This window comes from Typopeltis vanoorti, chromosome 3 (genome assembly GCF_054136105.1).
Source record: "Typopeltis vanoorti isolate ZY-2024b chromosome 3, IOZ_Tvanoo_1.0, whole genome shotgun sequence".
Taxonomy (NCBI): Eukaryota; Metazoa; Arthropoda; class Arachnida; order Uropygi; family Thelyphonidae; genus Typopeltis; species Typopeltis vanoorti.
The window spans coordinates 140,366,100-140,386,160 of NC_143551.1; the positions used below are offsets into that span (position 1 = coordinate 140,366,100).

Here is a 20,061-nt window from a genome sequence, read left to right on the forward strand (position 1 = left end):
CTGATCGAGAGTTGGATGGTAACTGCTTGTATTACGTGAGACTTGCCAGAAAGGGGGGTATGGTTGCCCAAGGATGATGACTCCCCCATGAGTGGGTCCATCCCCTGTCCTGTTTTATGAATGATGGCTACATTTCATAATGCTGGATCATCACTGGGCTTTAAGTATGTTTCCTGCAGGCAAAAGCATATTGGTTTATATTCCTGCAAGGAGACCTTGATGTCACTAATATTTGATGGAATCCATAACAATTCCATTGTAAAAATGTTTTGAGGTCTTGTTTACACTGGCCTCAGATTTTTTCTTTTGGGGGAATTGCCAGTGTTCATAATTTCTTTTTCATCAGGAAAGATATTCAAAATTTTGTCAAACTGAACTCCCTCTAGAGCACTAGGTACATTAATTGTTTTATCTTCATATGCAGGAGTGAAAATATCCATCCTGTCTATTAATGGGTCTGGAGGCATGGCCTTGATTCTCTGCAGTACATATTCCATTATTATTTTTTTTTTTCACTAGTGGATTCTCATGTAGTGGGACCATTTTTGGTATGTTATCAGAAGTGAGCAATAGTGATTTTTCTCTTTTGATATGCTCGAAAGAGACACAAGCACATCATACCATTCAGGATGCTGTAGTTGTGAGAAGGCAGGACCGACCACGTGAGTTTAGGTAACTGTTGATGCATTCTTTACAGTTGTCTTCTCAGCATAAGAGGGTTGATCAGATGTTGCTTTTTGTGGAATACACTCTCAGCCTCCTGATAGGGAATGCTCTGCAGAGTCTTAATTTTTGGTATCTCCTTTTCATCTTTGGCATACTCAGGAATAAGCTGGGTGATCTTCCTCACAATTGGGGCATTTTAGTATTTTGCACTTATAGTCTTTATTCTCACAATCTTTACACCCACACTAGGCACAGATGGTAGAGCAATGACAATCAGTCTGAAAATGATCATACTTTTGACATTCAAAGCATAAAGGGTTCAGGATGCAGAGCCTTGCTGGGCAGTTGAGATAGCCTGCTGTGATAGCTGTTGGTGTTAAAATACTGGAAAGCTGGTTTTTTTGAAATTGTTACTGTTTTTCCAGTGTATTATCTTTTTTTTTAAGTATTTTATTATCAATTTTCTTTGCATTATATTTGAATTTTAAAAAGGCAGATTTAATTCACAGCCATTCTATTCTGAGTTCTCACTGGAACGCACTGTTACCACTCTTTTCTGAGGTTGTTTATTATTCCTATTTTCTGTGTTGGTGATGATAGGATTGTGATAGATGGTGTAGGTTTGCAATGAATGCTAAATGATAGACAGGCTGATGACAGGTAAGATACAAGTGTATTCAAGAACAGTGAGGAGTTTTGTTTTTCTATTTCTAACATTATGTGTAAACATGTGTTGCATAGTTTGAATATCACACAATGAGTCTTCAGACTCTATGAAGGTTCTCATGCAATAATAACAGTACACACAAAAGTTAGTGCATTTTTATAATTTAAAATAATAAAATAAGTCTCTGTAATTAAAAATAAAAAGACATAAAAAAGAGAGTACCATCATTTTAAATTGTGGTTTAAGCCAATAAGAATACAATTTGGTCAATTAAATCCCAAAATTACCAGCCCATCCTCATTCATTCAGTATACAGCTAGATACCTAACAGGGTGCACCACAAGAAAGTGAGGATTGGACATTAAGTGAGAAGCCCTGGTTGGTTCTTTGCATTCCTTTAAAGGCTATGTGAAGGTCTTCTCTCAGTTATACAGCTTTGACCCTTAAGCACCCCCAAAGAAGACATAAATATAAGATCTATAATATAATCTATAATATTATAGATTATATTATAATATTATTAAATATTATAATATAATATTAAATAATTATATTTAATATCAGAGATCTTATATATTTGTCTTCTAATAATATCTATAAGAAAGATATTATTAGAAGACAAATATATAAGAACTAATAATGTTGGACAGGTAGCAGATTGATTTGGAGGAAAGTTGTAGATAGGAAGTTGGTAATGATGTAAGTTTTTCATGTAGTACTATCATATCCTGTACCTACCCCTCCCTTGAGGGTAGATGTCAGGAACTTGATGATGATAAAAAAGAGAGATTTAATGACTTTATCCATATTAGCATCTCGACTAATGGTTTACACAAAAAATTTCCAGTATATCTGAGACATTGCCATGGAATACCAGCAGGATAGGATGATAGGTGTGATTCTGAGTTTAGAGCACAGTTTATTTACAACTTACATATAGCTGCAATACTATTACAAAGGACTTCAAATTTTCCTAAATTCAGAGACTTAACAAGATAATAATTCAGTGAAATTCTAAAATATTCCTTACATTCATTGCCAAATAGGATAATACACCCAGCTGCATTAAGAGTACTAGATGGAATTTTGAAGATCTGGAAAAAAATAAAAAAATTAATTGCACATAAATTTCAAAAAATTATAGCACAAGTATTTTTACATTTCTTAGAGCAATGTTTGAGTTCTCTTAATTCTCTGCTCAGCCATCCAGTTAAATTATAATACAATATTGTTTCTATAGTATGGTGCACTAAACATTGATTTATTTATTTATTTTTGAACTCAGAGATGTAAGAAGACCACAGTGTTAATATGTGATAGATTATGATTTTAGGAATTCCAATCTTATCACAGTTTAACATATATAACCCAATGAAAAGGAAAATAAACACATGTGTTTGTCTCTAGGTATTATAATACAGCTTTGTAAATATGTTAAATGGTTCAAACTTAAGAAAAAAGAGTAGTTATCATGTATTTCAACAAAAGACCACTCACTAGTTTGTGTAAATAACAGTGGAAATGTAAATACTTAATATTTGTTAGAGCCATAAGTATTAAGAGTTGTTGAATGACTTGCACAAATTTCTAAAGGGGATGTAAATCCAAAGGTCACGAAACAGTAATGCGAGTGGAGCGGTTTGCCCCGGGCAATCACGTACTGACGGTGCTCGAGAAGGATAGCGAAGAAAGGTAGACGGTGTGATGTCGACCCACGTGAAAGCGCTAGGTTGACATCGCGGAGTGCGAGAATTGCCAAGATAGAAGGCGAAATAAAAGGGTCAGGAACACCCCACACAAGGCTTTTTTGTTCCTAATCTCCTGGTGTAGGTCTCTCGGTGTCGTGAACTGGAGAAGGGTGACAGCGCCTCCACTCCGGAGGTTTCGATTGAGGGATCGGCGGAAACTCCAGGTCCATAGTCCCGTGAAGCGGGTATAGGCCCAGCCTGTCCCAGAAGAGAGAGTTATGTGCTCGTTATGCAGAGATTGTAAAAGTTCACTGATAACACAGAGAACCATGTGCGTACTTAGCCAGAGAGGAATCTATGGAAAATTCGATCAAGGAGAAACAGATTCCTGAAGATCAATTAATGTGATAAACTTTCAAGATAGATAAGTAGAATTTATTAAATTGAACCTTAAAACTCACCTTATCAAAATTAGCCGATGATCATATCTCGAATTGGGATGTCTTCCTAGAGCACACTCTGTTTGCATGCAGGACCGCCTTGCATACAGCCATAAAAGAAGCCCCTGCTGTCGTACTTTATGGGTTTCAACCCGCATTCCCCAGTGACTTCAGAAATAACCATGTGGACTCTGGATTTCCTGACATAGACACCTACCTAAAACTTTTTTAAATAACGAAACCTGTGGTGCATTCATAATTAGAAGAAACACATGTATAAACCACAGTGAAAATTATTTAATTGTAAATATTTCACTGTGGTTTATACGTGTGTTTCTTCTAATTATGAACGCACCACAGGTTTCGTTATTTAAAAAAGTTTTATTCCTTCACGGGGAAATGACAGCGCAGAAGACAAACTTACTAGGAAAACTGCAACTAAAACAGGGTAAGCTACGAGCTAGAATATCTTTTTAAAAAAAGTGCAGACGTGATAATCTTATTCCAACCTTTGCAAAACTGAAAGAAACCATCAAATCTCCAGGCGCCCATAAAATCTATCAAAAAGCAAGTCATTCCTTACTACTCAATTAGTTACGAGTGTCTAAGCAAGAACTAGCAACAAACAATTTAAATATTACAGAACTAGAAACAGATTTGTCAAATACGTTAAATCAAGAATTGCTACAATTAATTATAACTGTCTCAAAGAATTCGGGAAAAAAAGCTTTTGATAAAAGCAATAGTGCTCTACATATTAAATACCTTAATCTATTAAATCGATCAAAAAAGATCACTAACAAATTACCAACGGAAAAATGGGTAGTCAATTTATCTAACCATCAACTAACAAAAGATTAATTAAATGTTCTAGCAAGAGGCCATAAATTTGTGATTTCAACCAAAGTGTTTCCCATATTTAGACTTTATACACAATATAGAAAGAAACATCAAGCATCTCTCCAGTATTGAAGCCAGCAAACTTCGTTTCGAAGTAGCTAAAGTGATCTACAATGCCAAACCTTCAGAATTAAATATCCCACCGTCGGAATTTAAAGCTATTATTTCCTTAAAACGTAACAAAAATTTAATCATTACTAGAGCTGATAAAGGAAATACCACTATGGTTCTTGATACCAATTCATTTGACCGAAAAATGAATTTACTTCTTCGAGATCGTAATACTTACTCCAAATTGGATTTTGATCCTACGAATCGTCAACTCAGAAAATTAAATAAGCTACTTAATGAAACTTCCTCCTTAGATGAAGAAACAATCAAAAAACTTAAGACATACCATGCAAGACCTCCTAGAATTTATGGCTTACCTAAGCTACACAAAACTAATGTTCCACTTAGACCTGTCGTAGACTGTATCGGCTGTCCAACGTACAAGTTATCAAGATTCTTATCTAACCTTCTCCGCCCCCACATAGGCCACTCAGTCTCTTCAATCAAAAATTCTACTGAGTTTCACACAAAAATTAAAGCCATTCAACTATCAAAAACTGACTTGTTAATCAGCTTCGACATTGTCTCCCTCTTCACTAACATTCCCCATAAAGAAACAATAGAATTACTAACTCAAAAATTTCCGTCTGATATAGTTGAATTGTTCAAGTTTGTTATTGCATCAGGTTACTTCACCTGGAAAGGTCAAATTTACAAGCAAGAGGAAGGAACAGCAATGGGATCTCCTTTATCACCAAACCTAGCAAATTTGTTTCTAGAACACCTTGAGGAAAAAATATTCACTTTTGAACCCAAACCAAAAATTTGGCTAAGATATGTCGATGACATATTTGCAGTATGGAATCATCCCGAATCTGAATTACAACTGTTTCTAGATAAAATTAACCTTCTTCATCATCGCATCAACTTTACGTTAGAAAAAGAATCTCCACAGGGTATCTCTTTTTTGGATTTACACATCAAAAGAAAAGAAATCACTAGTTTCCAGAGCACACAAATTCTGCTCCTCTGAAGAATCTTTAAACCAGGAATTAGAAGTTATCAAAAATACAGCCATCCTAAATGGATATAATCCCAAAACAACTCAAAAAAATCATCAGTCACTTCTGCATACATCAAACCAGACAGGAAGAAGTGCATAGGATTCCCATACCTTATGTTAAAGGCATCTCAGAACGTCTTTCTAAAATTATGAAGAAATACAATTTTGCCACTACTTACAAACCTATCAACCAAATTTACAACTTATTACCTTCTCCTAAGGACAAATTCTCACCCTTGATGTTACCTGGTGTTTATGAGATTCCATGCTCCTGCAAATTATCTTACTTTGGACAGACAGGTAGGTCTGTTCAGAAACGCATCTCGGAACATCAAGACCACATTCGTCTTCTTAAACCGCAGAAATCTGGCCTCTCTCAACACGGAATTGAAAATCCAAACCATAGGATCCATTGGGAAAAGGCTAAACTTTTACATAGATCTTTATTTAAACATGAACGTTTATACAAAGAAAGTTCTGAAGCCCTACTACGCAGACCAAACCTAAACCGCAACGACGTTCTTACTATTCCTAAAGTATGGGAAATTATCATACAAAACTGTGTTAAATAATTAACGTTTTTTTTTTTTTTTTTGTACTACTTTAGCATGTTATGCACGTTTTCATGAGATTCTATTGTAATCATGCGCCCTAACTGTATGTTATTCCTAATTTTTGTTTAAATACTGTACTGATGATGTCCTAAGACACTTAGGATGAAATATTTACAATTAAATAATTTTCACTGTGGTTTATACGTGTGTTTCTTCTAATTACCTACCTAAAAGATCTAAGTAACAACAAGATAGCGTATGAAATGGTAGCCAGGTCCAGTGAGTCATGTTCCCAACGGGCTAGGAATTATGCGAACAGGCTAAGAAGATATAAGGACTTGAACCCTGGCAACCTCGTCTTGCAGAGCAAGGCTCTGTTAACAAGAAAGGAGGTAAATTTGGAAGGAGTGCTACCGGGCCGTTCGTGATTCAAGAGAAGTTATCCCCGGTGATGTTTAAAATAAAGGAACCATCCAAGAGAGGAAGAACTTGGATAGTTCACTCAGACCGACTAAAGCTATATAGAACTCGGTCAGAAAGACTGTTTTGTCAAGGAGAATCCCTGGAGAATATGTATGAGGAGAAGAAAAGCAACCTTCAAAGAAAAATGAGACCCAGTGAGAGGTCCAGAGCAGACAGGAGTAAGGATGAGTACAGTAGGGATGAAGAAAATCCTGCTGGAAGCAACTACCTATACAGATATTATAAAAACAGAGAGTACCAACAGGAAGAGGGCCTGGGTGAAAGAACTTCGTCCGAAGTGAGAAAGGCCATCTGTAATGCCGGAAATGAAAAGGAAGCATCAAAGCAGACTAGGTACAACCTCAGACCCTGGCGAAATGGTAAGGTGGACCACAAAACAAGGGTTTATCCTTTGCAGGAACGAGCCTCTGAAAGAGGGAATTCTGGAAAAGGAAGCCTAGGCTCGAATGAACCGCGATATGTTGTACCAAGGATGAATGGGGGTGGAATTACGACAAATAATAAAAAGGAGTCAGGAGAAAGGGATCACCATCATGACAAGGCGCTGGGTAGGACCAAATGCCTAAAGTTTATCAGGCAGTTCTTTAGCAGCCTGAAACAAACACTGCATTTTAAAAGCAAAACCATTCACAGTACGAAAGGGGGAAAAGGAACAAGGAGCCATTACATGAGACCCCCCCCCCCTTAGAACAGAAAGGAGACACTTGAAAAGGAAAATTTTAATTGGAAGGGGGAAACCTATGTTAAATTGTGATAGATTGTGATTTTAAGAATTCCAATCTTATCACGGTTTAACATACATAACCCAATGAAAAGGAAAATAAATACATGTGTTTGTCTCTAGGTATTGTAATACAGCTTTGTAAATATGTTAAATGGTTCAAACTTAAGAAAAAAATAGTAGTTATCATGTATTTCAACAAAGGACCACTCACTAGTTTGTGTAAATAACAGTGGAAATGTAAATACTTAATATTTGTTAGAGCCATAAGTATTAAGAGTTGTTGAATGACTTGCACAAATTTCTAAAGGGGATGTAAATCCAAAGGTCACGAAGCAGTAATGCAAGCAGAGCGGTTTGTCTGGACAATCGTGTACTGACGGCGCTCGAGAAGGGTAGCAGAGAAAGGTGGATGCTGTGACGTCGACCCACGTGAAAGTGCTAGGTGTACATCGCGGAGTGCGAGAATCGCCAAGATAGAAGGCAATTTAAAAGGGTCAGGAACACCCCACACACAGGGCTTTTTTGTTCCTAATCTCCTGGTGTTGGTCTCTTGGTGTCATGAACTGGAGAAGAGTGGCAGCGCCTCCACTCCAGACATTTCGATCAAGGCATCGGCGGAAACTCCAGGTCCGTAGTCCCATGGGGCAAGTATAGGCACAGCTGTTCCCAGAAGGAAGGGTTACGTGCTCATTATGCAGATATCGTAAAAGTTCACTGATAGCATGGAGAACCACATGCGTGCTTAAAGCCAGAGAGGAATCTATGGAAAATTCAATCAAGGAGAAATAGATTCCTGAAGATCAATTAATGTGATGAACGGTCAAGATAGATAAGTAGAATTTATTAATTTTGTTAACTATGGATGAAAGGATTTGTGCCGCGTTGTGATTCAGAGGAAAGAACATTAATAGTATCATAAAGAACTGAACTGAAGTGATCTTGAGATAAATACCGTAAATTTACTGTCTCCTTACGGAATTGAATTATAATATGTGTTTATAGAGTGTTATGATAAACTTCAGAGTGAAGAGTGATATTAGTAACAAATTGTAAAAGACATTGATGCTATCTAGAGTGGTTTGGTTGTGACTGGATTGGAATAATTATTGCTGTGAATATCATACCTAGTTAGAGTGCTAGTTTGTTGATAAGATTGATATTGCTAATATAGAAAATAATCAATTTGAATATCTGTATGTTGTTAGTGTTTTAATGTTAACCTAATTGTCAGGAACTCTTTTAGAATGAGAACTAAAATAACATGTACTGTATATATAGAATTATAGTGTTCAATAAACCTTGCTTTTGAATCCAATTAAGACTGTCTGTAATTTGGAATCCGATGCACCTCTTATAAAACTTAATACGAACCTAGGCGGGAAATTGGAAAGGAGAGGTTTTGGCACGTCTGCAAGGTCAAGGTATCACTTAAGTACTATCTAGAGATCGCCTCTTGATTGATATAGTTCATTTAATCTAAAAGCCCTAAGTGGTGCAGCAATAAAAATAATTTCTTAGTGCTTTATGAGAGGTTGATCTCAGATACTCTGGTATTGGCTCGACCCTGAGGCAATTCCATTGTTATTCAGAGATACCACATGATATGTGAGAAAGAGTATTACAAGTATTTGTATAATAGACAAAAAAAGTACATATATTAGAAGGAAGTCGACACAACAACAGAATGTTAAGTCAAAATTTTGAATTAAATGCATATTGTTTAGAAATATATTAATTATCCAGTGAAAGCATTATGACTACTAACAGATCAGCCATTCATCATAAATTTATTTTCATGCACAATCTTCCATTTGTGCAAGGACAAGAAGATATTTGTGTCTCCAATATACAATAATGCAAAACAAAATCTTGCATCTCATTTCATTACACTGACAGGATGACTGATTTATAAAGTGCTGGACTACAGTCAACTTTATAAGAAATTCCAAAGGATCAAAGGAACAGTTTCTGATAGTGGAATATGGTAATCTACTGTTCTGATAACTGAAGTACAGTTACATGGTGCTGTGCCAGAAGTCAGCTGACATGCAAGAATTGGTTAATTGAAAGGCTGTTCTTTTGAAGATCACATGAAAGGTAGATTACTTTTTTTTATTAAGTTTGCAGTAGTGCATTTATTTTATTACTATTATTATTATTATTATTACTATTATTACGGGCAACTCCAGGGAGTCATTGGACTCATCGAGGGAGGCCCCAAATCATATTCATCACAACTATTTGACATTCATACAGTATCTATCATACCTCGCCTTAAACTCATTCACTGTCACAGCATCCACCACAGACTCAGGGAGCGCATTCCACCCATTCACTACTCTAAAAGTAAAGAACCCAGCTCTAACACCTTTACTAACCACACTTTTGCCCAGTTTCCATGGATGTCCCCTAGTCCTCCCACAACCAGCCCTGTTCTCAAAAATAACTTCTGAATTAATTTTATAGAAACCCTTCAGTAATTTGAATGTCTCAATCATATCTCCCCTCCTCTGCCTATCAACCAATTTTTGCAACCCACAAATCCTCAACCTGTTCTCATACGGTTCATTCCACAGATCTGCTATCATCTTGGTCACTCGCCTCTGGATCCTCTCCACCTCCTCCCCATCAAGAAGAAACCTAGGTGACCAAATCTGAGCACAGTAGTCTAGATGGGGTCTTATCAAGGCTCGATACAGAGGAACAATAACCTGCTTGTCTCTGCTTGTCATCGTATTCTTCAGCAACCAAGTGATTTGATGAGCTGTTTTGGTCACTTTTGCAATGTGTCCCCTAAATTTCAATTCCTTATCTACCAACACTCCTAAATCTCGTGCCTCATCAATTTCCTGGAGCACGGTTCCACCAATGCAGTAAACTGCCGCCAATCTTTTCACCCCAAAATGCATAACCTTACATTTTGCCACATTAAACTGACATCCATTCTCCTTAGCCCAGACCTCCAATCTATCCAAATCATCCTGCAAAATTTTGACGTCATCTGCATTCACTATTGCCCTACCCAACTTCGCATCATCCGCAAACAAATGAACTGTTCCTCTCAGATCATTTCCTATAGCATTTATGAACAAATTAAACAGCAGTGGTCCAAGAACAGATCCTTGTGGCACACCACTAGTCACGGGCAGTCTTGTGGACTCTACTCCCGAGTAAACCACTCTCTGATATCTCTCCGTCAACCACCCTCCTATCCATCTCACCAACCCTATGTCCATTCCCATATGCTGCAATTTACTGATTAGAATTCCATGTGGAATCCTGTCAAAGGCCTTGGCAAGGTCCAGTAGAATCACCGTAAACCCATTACCCTTATCCAGTTCAGCCGTCACTGTGTTATAATACGTGAGCAAGTTACTGAGGCATGACCTACCCTTCACAAAACCATGCTGTCCCCGATACAGTATCCCATTTTCTTCTATCCAATCTTGTATTTTCCTCTTGACTATTTTCTCTAAGACCTTGACAATGATTCCTGATATGCTAATCGGTCGGTAATTTACTACAGCAGTCGTGGAACCACCTTTATGCAGTGGAACTATTTTCCCCTCTTTCCACCCGCTCGGGACTAACCCAGACCCGAGACTCAAATTAAACAAAATGGTCAAGGGTACTGACAATTCTTTAGCTGCTTCTCGTACAACACGAGCTGGTATACCATCCAATCCCACAGATGTATTGACATTGAGGTTATGCAATAGACTACTCACCTCCACTTCATTAACCACAATTCCCGTATAATCTACTGGTTTATTCGTTTCTGCAATGTCACCACCTGGATGATATACTTTTGCAAAGTGCTCACTCAGTAACTCAACTATCTCAACTGATTCAGTTACCTCCCTACCATCGGCATTCTTTAAAATCAATCTGCCATGTACATTTTTCCTTTTACTTGCTACATATCTAAAAAACTGTTTAGGATTCTCTTTAGCCTGCATGGCCAATGTTCTTTCGTAATCCTTTTTTGCTTTTCTTACCACACTCGTCACCCTTCTGGCCTGTGCTTTATACCGTTCATGTGCCTGCCGGTCACCCTTCTCCTTAAATTCCCTCCATAGTTGTTTCTTTTTTTGCAACTCAAGCTTAATGGTGTTATTCATCCATTTAACCCCTACTTGATTTATTATTCGGACTCTAGGTATACAGTCAGCCATTGCTTCATGCAAGCACTTCTTAACTACCTCCCATGCACTATCAACTTCTAGTCCTTGCAGTTGTACATGCCATGGCACTGAACCAATCAAACTCCTAAGCTTGTCATACTTTCCAGCCCGATAATTCCACATGTACCCTGTCTTAATTGAAAATTCTACACCTTTAGCCACCTCCCAAGTTAAGACCCTATGATCACTCTCACCGATTGGTGGCAATGTGGTCATATTTGTTACAGCCAAATCCTCAGATGTAATTACTAGGTCAAGCACTCTCTGACCCCTAGTATTTTCCATTACATGCTGTCGCAGATAGTTATCCCTTAATAACCGCATAAAATCCAGTTCCTTCCTCCCGTGTGTCCTCTCCTCACTCCAATCAATGCGACCATAGTTGAAATCTCCCATAATAATCACCCTCCTTCCACCCATTTCTTCTATTTGCTTGTGCATACTGTCACCACCATCTTTTCCATCACCTGGTCTATAGCAGCACCCAATTGTATATTTAGTTCTGCTAGCCACAATCTCACACCAAATGGCCTCAAATGTGCTCTTTTCTCTATCCTGCAATTCAACTTCTATTCTCCTTGGCTGGAGCTCATCAGCTATCATCAACAATACTCCTCCCCCCATTTTATTCTCTCTGTCATTCCTGAACACACTATACCCATCACATTCAATCCCACTAGTTATATCATCTACAGTCAGCCATGTTTCACTAATACCTATAACCTGTGGTCTGTTATAGCAATAATACTATAGAAGTTTTTGATAGTCTGTATAGTGAGTAAATTCATTATAATGGTATTTGCTACATTGAGAGTTGACTATATATGGGACAAAAGTCACTGGTTCCACCTCTCCCCTCCTCCATGCAAAAGGAAAATTGTCATGTTTATGAAAATAAATGTCATATTTATGTTCCCAGACTTTTCAGAAAGAAATTCTTATCAAACTTACCTCCTATCTCTGTAGTGGAAAATATGTTTAAAGGGATGACAAGGTGAATCAGAGCAGTCATACAGGTTGAATATTTGAAATTTTCTGATTGGATTAATATCATACTAATCAGTGGATCTATAAATCTATTTATACCTTTGTCTATGGAGCTATTTAAACTAAGTAGGTATGGAAACATTTATTTCCCATACACTTTATATTCAACTATTAGGCATACTACAACTAGCTTGAATCACTAATCTCCATCTATCTTCTACCTATTTCAAAAGTACTATATGTAATAACATGCATAATGTTGAAATAGCAGTCATACTTACTAATCCTCACCAATGCTTTTGCCTATAACTTTAATCCAACCTTGCTTCCACTTCTTGCATTTGGATGGTTATATTGCATTATTAATCAGAGAAAAATCAATCCTGATTTCTTACTTCTATTCCAATTCTTGCAATGATGATCTCAGTAAATGTCTCCTTCCACCATACCAAAAACTCAACGTTGAATTCGCCCCCCCCCATGATTTTTTTTTTTGTTTTTAAAGATAGAAAGAAGAATCTTAATAATCTGATTACTAAAAGTCTAGTAGTATTTTCTTTAGTATTCTGAAGGTTTAAAGAGATGACTCTACCTTTATGTTGCCTTTTTATATATTTCTATTTCACTTCTTCAGCTTGGAAATTAGCCAACATCACTAAGGTGGTGACAAATTTTTGTATTCAAATTATTGTCCCACTGCTTCTGAAAGTAATGGAATGGAAAAAAATAGAGGGAACAAGAGGCTCAAGAGTTTTGGATTTGGTCATAGCATCAGAACAGTCGATAACTGAGATGACATCTCTCCCACCAGTTGGAGAGCGTGACCATATGGTTTTGACTTGGAAGATGAATAGACATGCAGGAGTATCAAAGAGACGGGAACGTATGTGGAATTATAAGGCAGGTGATTATAATAGTCTTAGACGTCAACTTGGGGAAGTTTCATGGAGGGGGGGAATTGGAAGGCCGGGATATCATTAGTGCATGGGAAATTATGAAAGAATATTTGTTAGCAGCAATGGAAAGTTGTATACAACGAGTGAACAATTGGAGTAAAATGGATGACAAACAATATTAAACAGGAATTGCATGCGAAAAAGAGGCTATTGAAGAGATATAAGGAGACAGGTGAAGAGAAGATGCATGAAGAATATAAGACACAGGCCAGGAGAGTGATTAGTATGGTAAGGAAGACGAAACTGGAATATGAGAAGAGATTGGCCCTAAGATCCAAAGAAAATCCTAGGGAATTTTTTAGCTATGTAGCCAGTAGGAGGAGAAATGATTGTGGAAGAATGACATTGTGGGATAAAAATGGGAATAGAGTGACTGATGCAGATGCCATAGGAATTGTTCAATGAACACTTTAATGGAGTATTTCCTCCTGGAGGAATAAATTTTAATATTAGAGGGATAAGGCAGGTTCGAGGTTTTAGAGGTGCAGGAGGAGAGTGTGTTCCAAATACTGGGTATTTGGAACACACTCTCCTGGATGTCAGTAAAGCTGTGGGACTGGATGGTATTTCACCATTGAGTTCTGAGAGAATGTGCTAAAGAACTGACAGCTCCTTTTACTTGGCTTTTCAATGAAAGTCTGGCTACGGGAAAGGTGTTCAGGAAATAAAAGGAAGGTAAGATAGTGCCACTGCATAATCGCGGTAGTAGCAGACCGGAAGTGTGTAATTATAGGCCAGTCTGTTCATCAGTAGTTGTTAAGATCTTGGAGAAATTAGTGAGGAACCATATACAGCATTAGGCAGATGAGGGTAACGTTATCTGTGAGAGTCAACATGGATTTGTTAAGGGGCGCTCTTGTTTTAGTGAAATGCTAGCCTTTTATAATAAAGTTACAAGAGCAGTAGATGAGAGAAAGGCATATACTGCCATTCTCTTGGATTTAGCGAAGGCATTCGACATGGGTGCCACATGATAAGCTGATATTTAAGTTGCAGCACATGAGTTTGAATGTCAGGTTGGTCAACTGGATTCAGGATTGGCTGTCCGATAGGTATCAGAGAGTTGTGTATGGTGAGGCAGTTTCAAGGAGGCAGAAGGTTATGTGGGGTCCCACAGGGCTCAGTACTGGGACCTATGTTGTTTAAATTTTATATCAATGACACTGTCAGTGGATTGCAGGGGGTAATATTCAGTTGTTTGCAGATGATGTGAAGCTGGGAAGGGTTATTAGTAATAGTGCAGATGTGGTAGCCCTGCAACAGGATTTGAATAAGCTAGACAGATGGGCAAATGAATGGGGTGTCCGTTTTTTTTTTAAAGCAGCAAAATGTAAGGTCTTGAGGTTTGGGACAAGGGGACACTGCATACTCTATTGGTGAAGTTGTACTGGAGAAAGTAGGGTTGACAAGAGATCTGGGGTTGATGATTGATAGAAACCTGAAATTCAGGTGACATAGTGCAAAGGTGGTGAAGGTAACACAGAGGATTGCTGCAATAATGAGAAGGACGCTGACCTGCAGAGATAAAAGAGTTATCATTCCATTGTATAAGACCCTGATCAGACCACACTTAGACTATTGTTCTCAGATTTGGTCCCCAGGATTTGAAGGGGATAAATTAATGTGGAAAGGGTACAGAGGCAGATAGCAAAGATGGTTTCAGGACTGTACAATGTTAGTTATGAGGATATCAGCTGAGGGAATGTGGACTGCAGAGTTTGGTTGATAGAAGAAAGAGAGGTGATATGATTGAGACTTTTAAACTGTTGAGAGGTAGTTACAAGGTTGAACACTGGGGGAGTTCTTTCACTTGGTTGAACAGCAGGAAGGAGTGATCACAAGGGGTCATCCCTGGAAGTTACGAAAGGAAGCTGTGAGCAGGAGGGTGAGCATTGGTTTCTTTGCATGGAGGATGGTTGAACCGTGGAATGCATTGCCTGATAGTGTGGTGAGAGCGAGAACGGTCAATGAGTTTAAGGAGTGGAATGATAGACTTTGTGCTTCCTAGGAGGGACCTCCCGTGATGAGGCTTTTGATTCCATGGAGGCCTGAATAATAATAATAATAATAATAGAAATACTGGGTCACCTGAAAATACAGATAAAAATCAGGCACATTATCAAAATATTTGATCTTTTTGAAATTTAGTGTTCAATGTGGTACATAATAATATGTTAAATTATACATATTTGGTCGTTTTATAATAGAAATACAATTTTATTAATACAGACCAGCTTACAATAAAACTTATATTAAAACTACCACTTTCGCCAGCAAACTGTCTGGCTTTTTCAAGGCGTTTACAGAGATATGAAAACTAGTAAATGCAAATCGAAAAGAACATAAAAAACGTTGTAAACCAACTAGTAGCTAAGGTTACACGTTCGCATGACAGAGAGGACTTATTGTTCTTATTCATTATCACGCATGCGTGTTTGTTGTAAACGTGTAATGTGATTACTGGCTAGCTGTAGTTCAGCTTGATTGAGAGAGAGGATCAGGTTTTTCCACGAACTGTTTAGAATTACACCCTGATTTCTGTTGAGGTTTCCGTCGGTTATTGACACTATTGTGGCTTCCTTAAATAAACGATGCCTGTAGTTGTCATCGAGATATGGCATGGAGCTGTTTTGCCAATCTATCGTGTGGTTAGACGTACAGAAATGATGTGCTAAGCCGGTTGAGATGCTTCTGTTGTGGTTTACATCACCAACATGTTCTTTTTGTCTAATTTCTAAACTTCGAGAAGTTTGTCTGAATAATCGGCAGAAACCTCAACAGAAATCAGGGTGTAATTCTAAACAGTTCGTGGAAAAACCTGATCCTCTCTCTCAATCAATCTGAACTACAGCTAGCCAGTAATCACATTACACATTTACAACAAACACGCATGCGTGATAATGAATAAGAACAATAAGTCCTCTCTGTCACGCGAACGTGTAACCTTAGCTACTAGTTGGTTTACAACGTTTTTTATGTTCCTTTCGATTTGCATTTACTAGTTTTCATATCTCCGTAAACGCCTTGAAAAAGCCAGACAGTTTGCTGGTGAAACTGGTAGGTTTTAATATAAGTTTTATTGTAAACTGGTGTGTATTAATAAAATTGTATTTCTATAATGATATGTTGTCAAAAGTTCTGGGTCACCTGAGAAATATGGATGAAGATCAAAATATCGCTTTTTAATAAGGTATAAGGCCATCTTCGGTTTGTATCACAGCATTTACTCTATCTCACAAATATATTTCTGACAAGTTTTAGGAGAAATTAACAATTCTGCACACATTGTTCTACCTTATCCTAAAGTGTTCAACTGTGTAAGATCAAGAAAGCTTTAAGCTAGACAGTTCATTACAGGCATGCTATTTTTTCCTCAGACAAGTCATAGCAGAACTTGCTGTATGGCAGCCACCATGTTTAACAGCTGGGATGGCTGAGTTCTGCTTGTACCATTTACTGGTTTGTTGGCCAATTCAGAATCATCATCCTGACAAATACAGACCAACAAGATTTGTATTCCGATGTACCCATTTGTAGATGTACAGTTAAAAATTTAAGCAACATTGCAACTTCTGAGCATGAATTCTTGTTATCATGTTGAAACTTGTTAGGTTCTGCTCTGTGTTGTACTGTTTTAGTTTAAATCAAATGTAGCAGTCATTGACATCTCTTTATATAAGTATCTTCCTAAAGTGCTATCTATATTACAGCCTCAATAGACACATGCTTTGCACCATATACATTTCTCTTTGGAATGAGTACATTTGGCAACATAACATACAAAACTGTCTGGTTAAAAAATAATAATTAGAATCACTGCCTCAAATTCATCAAATGGCAATAACCATGCCATTTGATGAATTGGAGACATCTTTATCATCTAGCAAAGATGATAAAAAATTAATTTAATAGAAATTTTTTTGTTTAGCTTTCACTGTAGTATCTCAAGGGCATCATTAATACATACATAATTTTTATATACTAAATTTGCTGTTCTTATTCCAAAAACAATATCACACAACAAGGTAAATAATGTTTAGCTTTGTTTCCATATCCTTTTAATTTTCAATTAAATCGCAATTTAAAATTCAATCCAATTTTCCAGTTAGCAAAGAATGAGTACTGGCACTACTGTCTTGCAAAAAAAGCACTGAGTTTGACATCCCTACAATCAATAACACCTCACAGTCAAATGGAAGAAAATTAAATAATTCACTTGTTCAAAAGATGTTAAGATAAATAACAGAATAAATATTCTTGTAATCCTTCACAAGGTAAAAATCCTTTTAAAAATTTTCTCAGCTTCAAGAGAAATGATTGCATATATCACCTTATTTCCAAGTGTCCCAGATAACAACAGCAACAGTTCTAACTAATGCCATTTGTGTTTGTTATTCTCCCCCAGACTATTTAATTTATAATTTCATTAACTCATAAAATGATTGGTAAAAATATGTTACAGACATTAGAATAAATACTTAAAATGGAACAAAATGCATAAAACTTTATAAAAATTTATCTGTATGCAAGAGCATCAAAAATATATTTCCTGGAAGTAAAGATCTGTCATATTACTGAGGCTATACATAAACAATTAGAAATGAGTGAATGACATGGTTATGGGGGTTGCTTAAGGGTCAGAGACATATAACTGGGAGGAGACCTCCAAATTGCCTTTCAGGAATGCAGAGAACCAAATGGAACTTCTGATCTAATGTCCAACCTTCACATGGTGCACCTGTTAGTAGGTATCTACTGGGCAATGAACAAATGAGGAAGGGCTGGAAATTTGGGACTTCATATGATTGTACAACATGATGAGATTCCATGCCAGCTGGGACATTGCCCAGTTAAACAGGACCCTGCTGTTTTCATCAGGGAACCAGAGCGAACAGTGAACAGTCATGTACTGGACCAAGCTTCAACTCAGCATGAAGAAGAAGAATAAACTCAACATAAGAAGAACTGAAGATAAGAGCCATCAATATAAGGAGCATTAATGGAAAGGAAATCAAAATTCAAGAAGAATTGGAAAAGTACCAGGTGGACATAATTGACATTGCTGAGACAAAGGAGGCAAAAACAGATGAGATTTTATTAAATAATAAGTAAAGGAGGTTATCTTCAGGCAATAATCATCAAGGAAAGGAAGGGGTAGGGATAACATTCAACATCAAACATGAACATAAACTTCTTAATTAGAAGGCAGTTTCAAGTAGAGTTATGTGGGAAACTTCAAGGAAAAAGGACAATGAAACTTATTTGTGCCTATGGTATCATAGAAGGTTCTTCTAAGGAAGAAGTGAGGAATTTTTTGAGTCATTAAAACAGGCAGCTGACATAAAGAAAATGGAAAAAGCAGTCCTTGTTGGAGATCTGAACAACACAGTAGGAAATGAATTCCACCAAAGCATATAGGAATGTTTTGGGAAAATTTCGAGAAAAGGGCAAAGCTAATAATAACGATAAGTATTTATTAGACTTCTGCTCAGGACAAGGACTAGTCATTACTAACAGCATGTTTCAACATAAAGATGTGTACAAGTTCCACATGGAGAGAAGACACAAGAAATAAGAAAAGCCTCATTGACTACATCCATCGTTCATAGCGATATTGTAATGCTGGTTCAGGATACATAAGTGTACAGAGGATTTGAAATTGGAAGTGACCATTACTTAGTACTAAGTAGGATATCACATTGAAAAAGAACAGTATGTAAGAAAGATTTTAAAAAGAATTAAGGCTGAGCAGCTTCTACAGGTAAACTGTAAACTGAACTATACAAACATTATTAAAGAAAGAATGAAACAGTTAAAAAAAAAAAAACAAGAACCAAACTTCGAGTCTCAGTAACAAATTCCAAAGAAGACATTGACTGATTCAGCTAGGTAGGTATGTAGTGAAGTTGTCTGAAGGGATAAAAAATAAGAACACTATGATGGACACAAGAAGTTAATGAAGCAGTCCTGGAAAAGAAGAAAGCATACCAAAAGTTCCTAGCAAATAAGTCGGCAGATACCCTAAAAGAATACAGAGAAATATGTAAGTGAGCTAAGCTTTGTGTAAAACAAAACTCAATGGAAGACTTTGGTAAGAGCATGGAAAATAAATATCAGGTGACAAAATGTTCTGGAAGCTATTGAAGAAGCTCAGAAATGGAGGAAAGAGTACTGTAAAGGCATCACAGATGATAAAAGTGACATGAAAATATCCTAGATGGCTGGAGTAATTACTTTGAAAGACTGTTAAATGAACCATGCAGTGACAGAACCATACTTGAAAATTTTCAAGAGTAACGTAAAGAGGAGTATATATCAATACTTGAGGTAGAAAAAGCCATCGAAAACTTGAAATGCGAAAAGGCAGTTGCAACAGATGATATTTCACCAGAAACTTAAGTATAGTACAGGTATAAAAGTTTCGCAGTGGCTACAGTGCATAATTCAGAGGGCCTGTTCAGACGGTCGAATTCCCAATGATTGGATTAGAGCTCTTATAGTACCTGTCTATAAAAAAGTGAAAAAAAAACTGAATGTGAGAATTATAGAGGAATTTCTCTACTAAGTGTTCCAGGTAACATTTATGCATGCATACTTGAAAAGAGGTTGAGAAAGATTGTGAAAGAGAAACTTGGAGAAGAACAAGCTGGAATCAGGCCAAATAGAGGTTGTCAAGATCAGATTTTCACTTTATAACA

General features: G+C 37.1%; 1 protein-coding gene across 1 annotated transcript in view; it reads right to left on the bottom strand.

Annotated features, from left to right (window-relative positions):
* Window positions 1–20,061, bottom strand: part of LOC150108611 (tetratricopeptide repeat protein 37) — a 485,241-nt gene that overhangs the window by 26,946 nt on the left and 438,234 nt on the right. The window contains exon 37 of the mRNA XM_090416072.1: window positions 2,364–2,427. Within this exon, the coding sequence (XP_090272198.1) occupies window positions 2,364–2,427 (64 nt within the window). The remainder of the gene's footprint in view (window positions 1–2,363; window positions 2,428–20,061) is intronic.